Below are 14,891 nucleotides of genomic sequence, written 5' to 3'. Positions count from 1 at the left end.
AACACTGCAAATAACACTGACTGGCAAGCTGACTAACAGACAGACAGACAGACAGACAAACTGCATGCTCACGAACTACTGAGCTGATACCCATTCATCACAGATATAGTTGGGGCACTGGACCATTACTATAGCAACTGGCTTGGCTGACCATGCATCTGTGATTAGCTCATCCATGGGGTGATTTATACTCATGCCCAGTCACTCCAACATAGCATCACATCACAGAGAATCATAGTTGGTCTTAGCAGCAGAAAAAAACCACCCGGGCACATTATGAAAATACTTGTGATTTGTCCCGGAAGTACAGTGAGTATCCTAATCTTCACAAGCAATCCTCACTTTTTTTCAGTGTGAATGTGCTTGAAATAGCAGCCCCACACATATGGTTATTCAATCAGATGGGAGGATTCCTTGGAGATGAGCCAATAAAGTAACATCATTTTCATGTAAGTTACTCCTTTCACTGCTTCTTACCTCAAAATACAATACAATAAAATTAAAATAAAACTCTATCTTGGGGTAAGAATTTTCATGAAACTGGAAAGACAGGCGTGTCAAAATACAATTAGAAACTGAAGTTGCTTCTGTCGCCGTCATATGAATACAGCTAACAATTATTTTCAGGTTCAGTGACTGAGTTGCATGGCTGGGTACTTACACTGTTGTTGAGAATCGCAAGGGCAGAGAAAACTCTTGCTTGTTGTAAGTGTCGTCAGGGGGAAAAAAGGAGTAACCAAGAGATTGGGCAAAATATACATGTATTTTGTTGTTTAGTCATTTAGTCATGTCCGACTCTTTGTGACCCCATGGACCAGAGCATGCCAGGCACTCCTGTCTTCCACTGCCTCCTGCAGTTTGGTCAAACTCATGCTGGTAGCTTCGAGAACACTGTCCAACCATCTCGTCCCCTGTCGTCCCCTTCTCCTAGTACCCTCCATCTTTCCCAGCATCAGGGTCTTTTCCAGGGAGTCTTCTCTTCTCATGAGGTGGCCAAAGTATTGGAGCCTCAGCTTCAGGATCTGTCCTTCCAGTGAGCACTCAGGGCTGATTTCCTTCAGAATGGATAGGTTTGGTCTTCTTGCAGTCCATGGGACTCTCAAGAGTCTCCTCCAGCACCAGAATTCAAAAGCATCAATTCTTCGGCGATCAGCCTTTTTTATGGTCCAGCTCTCACTTCCATACATCACTACTGGGAAAACCAGTAATTAATATATATATATATATATATATATAACCAGAAAAACATATATGTATAAATTGGTGTTAAATGCCAGATTGCACAGGTACTGTAAAATGAGAGGTGGGAATGCACCGCTGCTGCTGTCAACCTGACAGCCATGGATTCAGATGCAGATGTGCATCTGAGATTTCTGGACTGAACCAAATTGGTCACATAACGAAGCTTTACATATTTGAAGGAGGAATCCTATACTGAAGATCCGCTGGCTGAAGGGGCAACGGCATATGGCACTGGAATGTGGGGTTTGCCGACAGAACACCGAGGTGAACCAGTAGAGTCATTGGCCAAACAGCCACAGTGGCTATGCATTATATTTCGTTATTGGGCGAGCCCCGCGTCACTCAGCTCCTCTCTGGTCCCTCGAGGGTCCGGCTTCGCCCCACCCCTTTCTCCAGTCTCTCCATCCCCCGAGGCCACGCCCAGCCGAGCCTTTCCTTCTTTCAAAAGCCTGCCTCCCGCGCCTCCCATTGGTCGGCGGCCCAGAGCCGGCCGCTCCTCCCCGCGCTGGTTGGCCCCAGGCCGCGGCGGGCCCCGCCTCGCCCGCGCGCCTCTCGCGATTGGCCCGGCGCGCGCGTAGGCCACGCCCCACTCCGCCCGCGTTGTGAGGCGGAGGTCGGGGCTGGGCCGAGGGTCCCGGCCGCCCCCCGACCGCCGGCCCGCCTTCTCTCCCCTCCCAGCGCACCCAGGGTAGCGGCGCGATGGCGGCGGCGACGGCAGCGGGAGCAGCGGGCTCTCTGGGGTCCGGGCCCGGGGCGGCGGCGGCGGCGGTTGCCGGCTCGGCCGTGCCCGCTCCGGGTCCGTGCGGGGCGGGGTCGGGGGTCTCTGGGGGTCTCGGGCCGGTCCCGGTCCCTATGAACCTCTTCGCCACCTGGGAGATCGACCGCTCGGCGCCCAGCTGCGTGCCCAGGTGAGGTGGGCGGTCGCTGGACGGAGCTCCCCGCGCCCGGTTGGGGTGGGGGCGAGGCGGTTGGTGGGAGGGGAGGTTGACCCAGGGCGCGCGCGTGTTTGTGGGGCTCACACAGCGGAATGTGGCGGGGGGTGGGGCACGCGGAGGCGACATAACGGGGTGTCTGCCGGCAGGGTGGGGCGGATGGGGTGGGGCTTTCCGTGGGGTGGGTTTTTTTTTTTAAGGGTCTGGGGGCTTGGCTTGGGTGGGCCGAGTTAAGCTGGGGTGTTGGAGGTGCGTGCCTTTGTGATGTGCAAGGGCTGGTGTGGACTTTAGGGATGATGTGCAGGTTTCTCCCCCGCCCCCCACGAAAAAGAAAGGTGTACATTTGTGGAACAAGGGTTTCTGTATGGGAGAGTGAACACAGATTTTTTTTTAATTGTGTGTACACACACAAACACATATGCACAGAGGTATGCATCTATACACATATCCAAGAGTATCTTGGGTCACAGGGAGAAGCTGAGATTCCGGTCAGATCTTTTGAGGTTCTTCAGGAAGTTTGTGCAGGGATGAGTGGGGTGGGTTTTCGCTCATCTAGGAGAAAGGCATTATCCCAAGTTGGTTGTTTTTTAAAAAATGTGTCATCTGGAGGATAGTTTGGGGTTTGCTGCCTTCCGTGATGGATGTGATAGATATCTGTTCATAAAGAGGGATTGGACAACAGGTGGACCACCTGAGTGGTGATATTTAGCCCATAATTGCCAGTAGTAAAACATGACTAGTGTGGATGTATAATTTTTTTGTGGCTGGGAGAATTGGACTCTGGGCTTGACAAGTGTAAGTTGGTGGCTGCAAAGGGATGTACAAGATGAAAGGTTTGAATAGGAGAGAGGGGTGTGAGAGAATCACTGAGGCCTTACTCACACAATTACTTACTCCTCTGCTTCACTTTGTGTTGTGTACTTTGTGCTGGCTTTCCCTAGTTAACTTTTTAGCTAGGCAGCAGTGGCAGCTCTTGTCCCAGAAATCTGTACACTGCTAATTAACATTGGTAATAATGATGATGGGGTGTGTGTGTGTGATACCACTACATAACATCCATCTGTTCAATTACTTTCACCCAGCTTCTTCTATTTGTTTTCTCCACTTACTCATCAGTGTTTGTTCTCACCTCTTTGCGCCTTGTTGAAATGAAGATTGGTCTGATGGTGATGAACTGTTACTGTCAAGGGCAGTGGGTGGGGCAGATGACTTTTTTTTTATAATAATGCTACTTGGGTGTTCTGTTGGTAGGATGGATAAAAAGTGTCTGATGTACATGGTGAGGTATTTGGGATTGTTTGGGCAGGCAGCCTTCATACTGACCTGATGTATAGGTGCACCTATTATTCACATTGAAATTAATGGCTTTAGGTTTCAATCCTAGAGCCATTTATTATAGAGTGAGTCCACCGAATTCAATGGGGACTCAGCTTCTGAGAAGACAGATCATGCTCTTAGATGCTGTATCCATTTTAGTCTTCCTGTGCCTGTCAGTTAAATTGTGGTCAATAAGCAATTTGCTGTAACTGCTCCAGGACAACTGTTACACCAAGGGATGGAAAATATGTCCTCCAAGTCTGGGACTTGGAATCCAACAACAACTGAAGGGCCACTGGTTCCCTATTTCTGATATAGACAAATAAAATAGTTGTTTGGAATACTTAAGTTTCTGTTAGCTGTATGGCTGCATGTGCATTGAAATAAACTCACATGCCATGGCTGGCTATCACATATATCATAAGAAGGTCACAGGCTGTTTCAACAAATGGCCAGGACAAGAAGCTCCTGGTTGAAAGGGAGAAAAACACACCCATGCTCATCCTATTGGAAAAGAAGACTTTTGTGTTTTTCCTGGCTGTGTACCTCATTCTGCCATCCTTCGTGTCATGAAGAACAGGGGTTTCCTTCTTCCTTCAGTTTACTTGGCGCTTGTTAGAAGTGTCTTTGGGGGTTACAAATGGTGCAGACTAAAGCAGTGGTAGCTAAGCCTGTGACCCTCCAGATATTAGAATCATAGAATTGTAGGTTGGAAGGGACCCTGAGGATCATCTAGTCCAGGCTCCTACAATGCAGGAGTATGCAACTGTCTGATATGGGGATGGACTCCAACTCCCACCAGCCTCAACCAATGTTGAGGGGAAGAGGGGAGATGTAGTTCAACTTGTGGAGGGCCACAGCTCGTAGCACTTACTAATTGATTCCCTGAGCTAGTTTGCTGAGATTAATTTGGGGGAGGAGAGGGAAGGAAGATTAACCTCTCAAACTGGTAAACAAGTATTTATGCAAATGCTGTACAGAAGAGGGTATGCTACCAAAGCAAACTGCTTTTGAAAAGCTTTGTGTATCCACAGGCTCTTGTCACATTCCATGGCAACTGATGGGAACTGTCTCCATGCAGACAAATCATGACTTGGAATCTTGCTTCTATTAGCAGTTTGTATTGTTTATGCAGCTCATCATTTGTGCTTTTTTAAAAAAAAAAAAAAACACCCACCCACCTCACTCACACACGAAAACAAAGATCACCACAGCCAATCATTTGTGCTTTTCAGTCAATGTGTCCTGCTGTGCAAAGTTTGTTGGGCTTTAACAAAGCAGGTACCTCTTTTGCTATACGCAGGGCTGCAAAGCAGCCTGTCCCAAGCTGGTGCCCTCCAGAAATTTTGGACCACAGCTCTCATCATCTCAGATCAGCATGGCCAGTGATCAGGGATGATGAGTGTTGTAGTTCAGCAACATCTGGAGAGCCAGAGGTTCACCACACCTGCTTTTCAGGCATCTTGCAAAGCTGTGATGCTGTTTATGAAAACAAACTTGGCTCAAGTTTTGCAGGAGATTCATGAAGGGTGGTTGGCTGCCTTTCATAAATGCATGCATGCAATGTCTGAAGAGTACTTGAAACTTGTGCATTATTGCTCAGCCTTGATGTGTATATGTCTATACACTTTATATTAACAGATCTGGAAGGTGCACATCTGAACGTCCCCAGATTTTTAAGAGTGAACAAGGTTGCTTTATGCTGGGGAGAATCATGGCAAATTTTGCTATAGTTGGTGGAGATGGCTGTTCCCAGTAGCAGCATTTGCTAACACCTCTTGCTTCTGCTCTACAGGTTCAGAATTGTCCTGGCAGATGAACATGTGATGATGAACTTAGAGGGAGCTAAGTTTTGGTGCCCACTGCTCTGTGTTAAGATGTTATTTAGTTGTGGTAGGAATAGGAACTGGTCTGTTGCTGAGAAGATTGAGGGCATTCTTTACTGCCAAGTTCCTAACCTTTTCTAGATGTGTCCTTTGTTGTTGACTGACAAAACATAAAGTGGCTCAGAACCCCATGCAGGAACAGTTTCCTTTTATGTTAGTTGGCAAGGGGATCTTTGGCACTTGCATTGTGGGGCTATTTCTGGCCAATTTTCTGTGGTCAAATCTCTAATTTTTATTTTCACAGGTGCCACGCTGGTGCTTGGAATGAGCACAAGCTGTGATGTTTGAGATACTGATATATTGGAACACTTCAGGTTGCTTAGGAACAGGAGGAAAAGAATACCATGGAAGAGTAGGAAGTGTCACTTTTCAGAGAAAGCACAATCTCGCTCTCTTTTTCCAGTCCTAAAGCAGAGACAAAAGGCATCTGTTGGACTCAGCTGTGTTAAATTGCCGGGTGAGGCGCACCCAAGGATCCATGTATTGCTGAAATAGACAAACAAGGCTTTCAACAAGGTCCCCCATGATATACTTCTTGGCAAGCTGGTAAAATGTGGGCTGGGAGGTTCTCCTGTTAGATTGGTTTGCAGCTTGTTGATGGACACTTGTCAATCTGGAGAAAAATGGCATGTGAGGGAGCTGTGGGGTTCTGTCCTGGGCCCAGTGTTGTTTAATGTCTTTTATGAAGGATGAAGGAGTGGTGGGATCACTAATCAACTTGGCAGGTGACACCAAGCTAGCTGGGTAGTATAGCTAATGCCTTTGAAGACAAAAATAGTACCCAAGATCTTGAAAGGATGGAGATTTTAGATATGCTGTAAGCCGCCCAGAGTGGCTGGTGAAACCCAGCCAGATGGAGGGGTATAAATAATAAAATTATTATTTTTATAGAACTAACAAATTTCTCAACCAGGATAAATGTCAAGTTCTATGTTTAGGTGGGAGGAATTGAATGCTTAAATACAGAGTGGATGACATCTGGCTTGACAGCAGTACATGTGAAAAGGATGTAGGGGTTTTAGTAAACTACAAGCTCAGCAAATGTGAGCAGTGTGATGTGGCATCTGGAAAGGCTAATGCAATTCAAGGTTGTGTCAACAGCTGCATAGTGTCCAGATTACAATAGGTAATGATACCACTCTGTTCTGCTTATGTTGGATCTCACCTGGAGGCGCTACAGTTTAAGGATACCTATGAACTGGAACATGTCCAGAGAAGTCTGACAAAGTGTCTGGGTGAACCAAGTCTGTGATGAAAGGTTGAATGAGTTGGGCATATTTAGTCTGGAAAAGAGGCAATTAGAGAGATGATGATAATAACCATCTTCAAAAATGTGAAGCACTGTCTCACAGATGATGGAACAAATTTAATTTCTGTCACTCCAGCAGGTAGGATCTGAATCAATGGGTTCAGATGAAAAGAAAAAGAAATATTTAGATTCAGGTGAGCTGTGGAGCAAGTTGCCTCTGAAGGTGGTCTACTCGCTTTCAAGAAGAGGCTGAATGTCCTTCCCTCTCAGGTATGCTGTAGTGGTGAATTTCCCCCATCTGAAGATGGTCAGACTAGAGGACCTTTGAGATATCTTACAACTCTGATTCTATGCAAGCATGCACAAACATAGCCCCCCTTCCTTTTTTCACTTCTGCCCATCTGTCCCCCTCTCCAACAGTTTTATTCTTAGATCCTTGTTTGAAACAAGTGCAGGGGATGTCAAAATAGGAGAGATCTACATTGGAAGGGCATTGATTCTCATATACTTCTCTTATCCGGCTAGAAATCCTCTTGAGATGAATGTGGGCAGCAAATATCTTTGTGGTCTAACAAAAATCATGGGAAGGTGACATTAATGAAGAGGGGAACCAGTTGGGGGTTATGTGAGGACAGAATCTGATTGGACTAGCTGCTTTGAAGTCCTCCACATATGAGAACCTGGAGTTGGGGTAGAGAAAGTTTAGCACAGCTTTTACCCATCTGGCACCCTCCAGATGTTTTGGACTACAACTCCCATCAGCCTCAGCTATGGCTGTGTGGGCTGCAGCTGATGGGAGTGGCAGTTCAGAACATCTGGAGGGTGCCTGGTTGGCAAGGAGTGCTTTAGTGGGAAATAGAACAGATTCTGATGTTGAAAATATTCTAGTATTCCTTTGCAGAACAATAGATGTCAGAATGCCTGGACCCTTTTAATTGGGGCATCTTGTTTACACCTTTAGCTGAATGTGGAAGGAGATACTGTGCCATGCTTTATTTTTTGGGGGGTGGGGAACCACGGCTGTCCATACTATATTACATTGCAGATTGCAGAGCCTGTCGGCAGTGAGAGAATCTTCTGGTTATGAAGGTTGCTGCAGTACCTAAACACCTGTCTCTCTTAGCAACAGGAAGGAGAGCTGCCTAGGTTGCGCTGATCCTTCAAAAGCAGGCATATTTGAAGAAGAAAAATACTCCCATTTTCTTTGCTCAGTATTTTCTTCTGGCCTACGTAATTGGGGCAGGGGGTGGCTTTGAGGTGGCACTTGATTATTATGTGGGCTGCCCTCCATTTTGTGAAGGAAAGCCCTCTTTGTTGAGAGAACATTCTTGACCCCGGATCAAAGTGCGGTGGGGGGGCGTTGTTGGAATTCCTGTATTGCTGAGCCCCACCATGGAACTCTGTCATGCTTCCTAGACTTCTATGTTCCAAGTACCATGTGCAAACTGAAGAACGATATTGTTTTCATTGAGGATTAGACTAGGGACCTGATATCCTTCAGGAGGTCAGGTTCACCTGAAGGCCTCAAAGGGTTGGGTGGGATGGAATGTGGCCAGCAGGCTCAGCACTGTTTGTAGAGCAGGGGCGGCTAACCCATGACATTCTATTATGTTTCAGAACTAAAACTCCCATCAGCTCTAGCCAGGGGTAATGGGAGTTGTAGTTCAGCAGCAACACCTTGGAGAGTCACAGGTTAGCCACCCCTGTTGTAGGTCTCTAAGGAGTGGCTCCATCCTGAAGCCTAGGAAACAGACATCTCTTGGCTGACTCCACGGTTTTCAGGTCCCATGGAATTTCCTCCCCCAAGAGTTAGTGATGGCTACCTACTTGGGTGGCTTTAAAAGATCTTTCATGGAGGACAAGGTTATCGGTGGCTACTAGCCATGATGACGTCAGGTTCTCCCTCCGCTGTCAGAGGCAGAACACCAGTTGCTAATTTCAGATGGGAAGAATGCTGCTTGACTGGAGCTGAGGGACATCCAACAACATCTGAAGGACCTCAGATTCCCTGATAATGAGAGGCCAGTTTAAGACAGCAGAAGATGAAAACCAACCAAACTGTTGTCCATCTACACTATTTTTGGTGGTGCTCAAGCTCAACTTACTTTGGTAAAACTGAAGGACTTGCTACAACACTGACTTCTCAATAGGAACAGATGCTGAGTTGAATGACTTTTCAAGATCCTGTGAACTGCTATATGATTGAAGCCAGGTGATCTAGGGCTATTCTATCTGTTTTAACACCATCCACGTCTAATGTCACATGGGCTCTTATGACCATCATTAATGAAATCTGGAGGAGTTACCTTTGCCTTGCAGTTGCTCATGTAGATTAGAATCCCACCCTTGTGCTTGTCATCTTGTCAAGGATACAGACAATGAAGCTGACACAGGCAAACTCACATTAATTTTATACAATAATAAAATTGGATCTTAAATTTAAGCACATTTTCTCCAAGTAACAAGTCAGTTGAGGATCAAAGTGATTGGAGTGTCACTTGAAGCAAAAAAAAAGGTATTCTGAGATGGGGGAACCTTGCTGAATCTATTGTGATCTAGTTAACTGATGACAGATTGTCAGACTGCGTGGGATAGGGTTTCTAGCATTGCAGAAAGCAAATATGAAGAGTAACTATTATTTAGGGTAAGAATATGGTCTTCCTATTTACCATGGGCATTATATAGCTAGGATGAACTGATGGTGATTCAGGTGCCCTCCAGACGGTCAGTATTTTGTGGGAGGGATTCAAGCACATACTAAACATTCAGGTTTGCACTGTGGGTTAAGGAGCAGCAAAACCCTTTAAATAAAAACAAAAATAGTCCTTTGGTGGTTTAGAAAGGTTTACAAAAGGGTCACTGAAATGATCAGGAAGATGGAACAACTCCTGTATGAAGAAGGGTTGCAGCATTCGGGACCTTCCAGTTTAGTGAAATAGTACAAGGTGACATGATAGAAGTTTATGAAATTATGGATGGAGAAAGTGGGCAGAAAAGAGTTTTTCTCCCTCTCTCATAACACTAGAATTCATGGGGGCATCTTATTATGAAGCTGAATGTTGGAAGATTCAGGGCGGATAAAAGGAAGTCCTTTTTCACACAGCACATAGTTAAACTATAGCACTCGCTCCCGCAAGAGGCATTGATGGCCACCAACTTGGATGACTTTAAAATTTACAGGTGAGAAGGCTGCCTGGGGCTACTAGCAGTGATGGCTATACTCTGCCTTCATGGTCTGAGCAGTAATGATTCCGAATACCAGTTCCTGGAAACCAGAGGAAGGGAGAGTGCTGTAGCGCTCAGGTTCTTGCCTGTGTGTTTCCCGTGGGCATCTGGTGCCTTGGTGCCCATGGGCGCCACACTGGGTACCACATTGTGCAGCCATCCCAAATCATTCTGCGTCCCTTCAGCCTGTTTTTTTTGAGCAACGCATTGCGTGCAGTGCAGCTGTCCCAAGTCCAACTCAGTATGGTCTCTCTAAACCACCACACTGATTTGCCCTTGGGTAGTTGCGTTATAACCAATAAATTCCTTAAAAAGAAAATAGAGAGGTGAAGGACAAACCAGAAGGAAAGTAACATGACCGTAAGTGGAAGCCAGCTGAGATGTTTGAAGAAGTAGAAGTTAAACCCGTGGGTCCTTTTAACAATGTATTTGGGTGGGAGGGAATGTTGAGGATAAAGTTATCCCATTTAAGATATGAGGGGGATTACATTAACTTGATTCTATTCTCTCATTGAGCTCTCTATTCTTGTTAAAGGCATTAAGAACCTTTTATTCAGAAACAGGCGGGTGGGGGGTGGATGGCTGCAAGATCTAAACTTATGTAAATTGTTCTTCAAAGAAACGAAGCAACCTCTTCTGTTTAATCCCCAGAGTTTTGAAATGGACCTGTGCAATCTGGAATATGGTGTGCTTGAAGTCAGGCGCAGATTTATTGCAGAAAAAGGTATAGGGGATTTAAACAGGAGGGCCCCTGCCAGAAGCAGGAGCAGCCAGATAGAACAGAAATTCCAAAGATGCATTGGGCTGTTTCTGATAGTATAGTTTTGATCACAACCCTGCAGCCCACCCCAAGTCATTTCTAGGATAAACAGTAATGCTGGAAAGGTTTTCGCCTTTTGGCTTACTGAGGTCTCTTTCTCACTTCCCAGTAATTTGACATCATAGCACAGAAAAGGGGATTGTGAGCCCACCCATGGGTGCCTTAATTCACACTCTTGTGTGGCTCTTTACCCCAGCTGATCTGTATCCAGTTGAGAGGGAAATGCTCCTACCACCATCAATGACAAATAGGATCACTGAGAAATAGTTTGATTGTTTGCTGGATTCACACATGTTGCTCAATGTGATTCATCCACAGTGGCCGCAACATTCTCCCTTGCATATGCATGCTGTTTCTCTCTAACGGCTCGGGCTTGCACCCTGGGCAATGCCTCTCATTGTGCAGCATACGCATCCTAAGGGCGCCTGTGTCTGCTCCTAAGTCATATGCAGAAATCCTGGAGATGAAGGCTTAAGTCCTACACACACTTAATTTGAGAATAAGGCTGATTGAACTCAGTGGGGCTTACTTCTGAGTAAAACAAGCTTGTGGCACATTTATTTGGATTGCACTGTCAAACTCTTTTGACCCCCTTTCATCATAGCATTAGTCGCTTGCATGCATGTTGTCTACTAGAAGTAATTTTTGGACAGCTGGTATAAAAGCACTACTTACCCCCAAACAAGCACCCAACCCTGATATTTTGTGGATGATCCTAAAATTTGGGCTGCAGCGGCCTGGTTTGCAGACCACCCATAGCCAATCCACGGCTTTGTGTGAATGTGCAGGAGAGGAGATTGTGCGTGCTTGGCTCCTCCGTGGTCATCCTGCTGCTGCACTGAGCTAAGCCATGGTTTGCCTTAATGTGCCATCCAAAACCAGGCTTGTGGTTTAGCTGTAGCCAGGGATTGTCCTGTGGTTTATGGGTTGTGGTTTGTCTGGGACAGCTAAACCATAAGCTTGGGTTTGGATGACACGTTAAGCCACACCATGGCTTAGCTCAGTACAGCAGAAAATCAGCCAGCGAGGAGCAAAGGGCTGCGATCCCTTTTCCTGGAGCTGCAGACTTGCATGTTTGTGCTAAGCTGTAGTTTTGCATGTCATGCTGCGTGAAGCCAACCAATATAGAGGAGCTGTTCTTGGAAGGATGCATCCAGAAAAAATAAGATATTGAAATACATGTCAGCAAGTTTCCTTGTTACAGAGTCACTGAAGCTCTAACCACTTGCAGTTCTGGAATGTTTGGAAGATCAGGTTTCTGAAGTCCTCCTTGGGCATTATTGCCTGAAGAGGGAACACAGGTGGTAGAGCAGGGCAGTGGGGGCACATGTTTAACCCACGTGACTCCTCCAGTCCCTCTGCATGCGTACAGTGAACCTCTTCAGCGGGGAGCCTTGTGTATCCATGGAGGCTCTGCTTCTTAGCTGGAACCTGGAAAAACAGGACTCATACTATGAACATGTGAAGGGGGCAGAAGTAAAACTGCAGCCCCCCTCTATCGGTGTTCCCTCTTGGGGCGATAATTCCTGGAGAGAGCTTGACTCTTGACTTCTGTTTCTGTTCTAAGTCACTTGTACCATACTTCTTAGAAAAAATTGCAGACCATGTTGACTTCCATGTTGATTGCCTCAAGCTTCTGTGAGTCTTAATTTGTGTCGTGACGTTGCACGTAATGCAACCCAGGGGTATAAATAAGAAAGTTGTTGTTGTTGTTACATGTGTGGTGATTGAATCTAGGGTTTTGCAAGGTGGCTGTGCTTGCAGTATTTCCATATCCTTCTGTGCTTGCATAATCAGTTTCCGCCTCCTTTCTGCCTGCAGGACCACAGTAACCTTGTGCGGCACTGAGATGTTTACATGTTGAACCCCTTGTCCTTAAGAAGACCCTTTTTGAATGTGAACTTTGCTGGCTAGGTCTATGGGCATAAAAAAAGAGCCCCCCTGAAACTTAGTAGGGAGCATTCCTGACAAATCTCTGCTGGAAGGGCGGACCACACATGGGACTGGCAACACTAAATGTTGATGCCCAGATGAGGCCAGTCAGACCTCTGTAACACAGGGGACAACTGGCGGTGCTCCTCTGGATGATCTCTGTGATCAGGCTGGGAGTTAGAGATCAAGCAGTCCTTAGGATGCTTTTTATGCTTCTCCTTGTTTGACGAAATTTATTAAACCTTGAAAGTTCACCTGGAGATGTCATTGTTTGGGTCTTGAGCTTTGAACGAGCTTGGTCTGATGCAGCTGCTGGAAAGGCAGGATTAGACTGCCTCGCACAGTGCACTCCACGACTCCCATTTTGCAAACACTCACCAAAGGCCCTGAAGAACTGGGAGGCACCCGATTTGGAAAAGGTCAGTTAGATCATCCACTCCAGGGATGTGTCTCTCTGGCTTGTGTATTAATCACATATCCCAGCCACGGAAATCTAAGCCCTCACAGCTCTAGCCAAGAAGAATTACTCGTCAGAGTTGTGCCGTGCCTCCAGTTGGAGAGGGGCCCTTGCCTCCAGGCAGCCATATGAGGTGAAAAGGGAATGGTTTCTCCACCCTCAGAGGACTGACTTGGCACAGGGAGAAAAGCTCCCTGCCCTTTTTGAGGCTGAGTGGTTAGGGAAGGCTCCCCACCCTTTCCTGTTCCTACCAGGGTGAAGGCTTATGGTAAAGAACCAAGCTTGCTGTCTTAGGCCCAACTTGGTCCTCTAGGGCTCTCTATTACTCTCTCAGACTTCTCCCCAGGCCACATCCCTCACCAAGCCTACTTCATGTGCAGAGGAGGGCAACCAAGATGGTCAAGGATCTGGAAACCAAGCCTTATGAGGAATGTTTGATGGAGCTGGGTATATTTTGCCTGGAAAAGATGAGACTGAGAGGAGATATGATAACCACCTTCAAATATCTCAAAGCCTGTCACATGGAAGTTGGAGCAAGCTTGTTTTCTCCGGCTCTGGAGGGTGGTCTTGAACCAATGGCTTTAAGTTACAAGAAAGGAAATTCCAACTAAGCATACAGAAAACTTTCTGACAGAGCTGTTCAACAGTGGAACCATCTCCCTCAGAATTGGATGGGCTCTCATTCCTTGGAGGTTTTTAAGCAGAGGTTGGATGGCCATCTGTTATGGGTGCTTCAGTTGAGATTCCTGCATTGCAGGGGGTTGGACTAGATGACCCTCATGGTCCCTTCCAACTCTACAATTCTATGAATCATACCCTCCTTATGTTTTTTTGCCTAGCTGGAAGGTGTCTGAGCTCTTGCTTGACCAGATGGAGGCTAGAAAGGGTTGTCTGTATAAACTAGGCTACACCATTCGTTGCTTTACCTGCTTTATGCCTCTGGCTCTGCCTGCCACTGTCATGTGGCCCCTGGAAGGTTGCCCCAGATGGCAATGTGGCCCTCATTCTTAAAAAATGTGCTGCTGCTCCACATCTCAAAACCCGAGAGGCTAAGTGGATTTAGGATTGCAAGCTAGATGCATGCTCGAAATCCAATTGCACTAGAGAAATTCTTTAACTTCAGCCTTAATATTAAAGCTGCCAAGTAAGTCTAGCTTTTTAATTTGCTGCCCAAATCTAATTTGTAGAAGAGGGAGAGGAACATTACTGAGAGGCTATCTGGCTGATATATGCCCCAAATACTGGGTTTAGACAGATGTAATTTGAAGCAGGCTAAATATGAAAAGTGTGAAAAATGGTAGGCAATGCTTGGTGTCTCCAGGCTTCTAGAAATGATTACAGAACTGCAACAGAAGAGGCAGGGAAAGTGAGCAAGCTGTGCCTGGGAGGAAGGGCTATCGGCCCCTGTCTGTGGCTACATCTGTGCGTCTCAACAGGTTGCTTCCCAAAGTCAAGTCCAATTAGAAGTGGCCATTGGATCCCCTGCGTGACACAGTTGTGGGAGAGTCTGAAAATGCTGGTGCTGGATGGATCTGACAGAAATCAAAAGGAAGGCTTGAATCTCTGTTGGATACAGAACGACCTTGTCCAGATCTGTTTGGCATTAACTAGCTCTCCTCTTGCCCTCCTGGAGGAAAAGTGGTATGATGGAGATCTGTGATGTCACCCAGTGCTGCACATCGGCCACCGCAGAATTAAAGATAAATAAATTAAGTTGTGCCCTGCTGTGTGCTTCTGGTTGCCAGCTGGGTCAGCAGGCCTCTTGCAATCTTAGGATGCCTCCATGGTTCTCCCACTGTAGCATGCAGTGCCTTAGGGGATCTCAGGGCAT

The 14,891-nt window shown here is 46.5% G+C and overlaps 1 protein-coding gene and 1 long non-coding RNA gene across 5 annotated transcripts in view; both read left to right on the top strand.

Annotated features, from left to right (window-relative positions):
* The first annotated feature begins 1,825 nt into the window (after positions 1 to 1,825).
* LOC310758505 (phosphofurin acidic cluster sorting protein 2-like) overlaps positions 1,826 to 14,891 on the top strand; it is a 193,500-nt gene continuing 180,434 nt past the window's right edge. For all 4 annotated transcript variants that reach the window (XM_083605037.1, XM_083605036.1, XM_083605035.1 and 1 more), the window contains exon 1: positions 1,826 to 2,150. In XM_083605037.1, the coding sequence (XP_083461163.1) occupies positions 1,942 to 2,150 (209 nt within the window). In that variant the 5' untranslated portion in view covers positions 1,826 to 1,941. The remainder of the gene's footprint in view (positions 2,151 to 14,891) is intronic.
* Positions 3,835 to 14,754, top strand: LOC310758918. The gene is made up of 2 exons (XR_014546093.1): positions 3,835 to 4,616; positions 4,696 to 14,754. It is a non-coding gene; the product is annotated as an uncharacterized lncRNA (long non-coding RNA).

This window comes from Podarcis filfolensis, assembly GCF_964270895.1.
Source record: "Podarcis filfolensis genome assembly, chromosome: 3".
Lineage (NCBI taxonomy): Eukaryota > Metazoa > Chordata > Lepidosauria > Squamata > Lacertidae > Podarcis > Podarcis filfolensis.
This window is presented reverse-complemented; position numbering and strand designations above follow the sequence as displayed.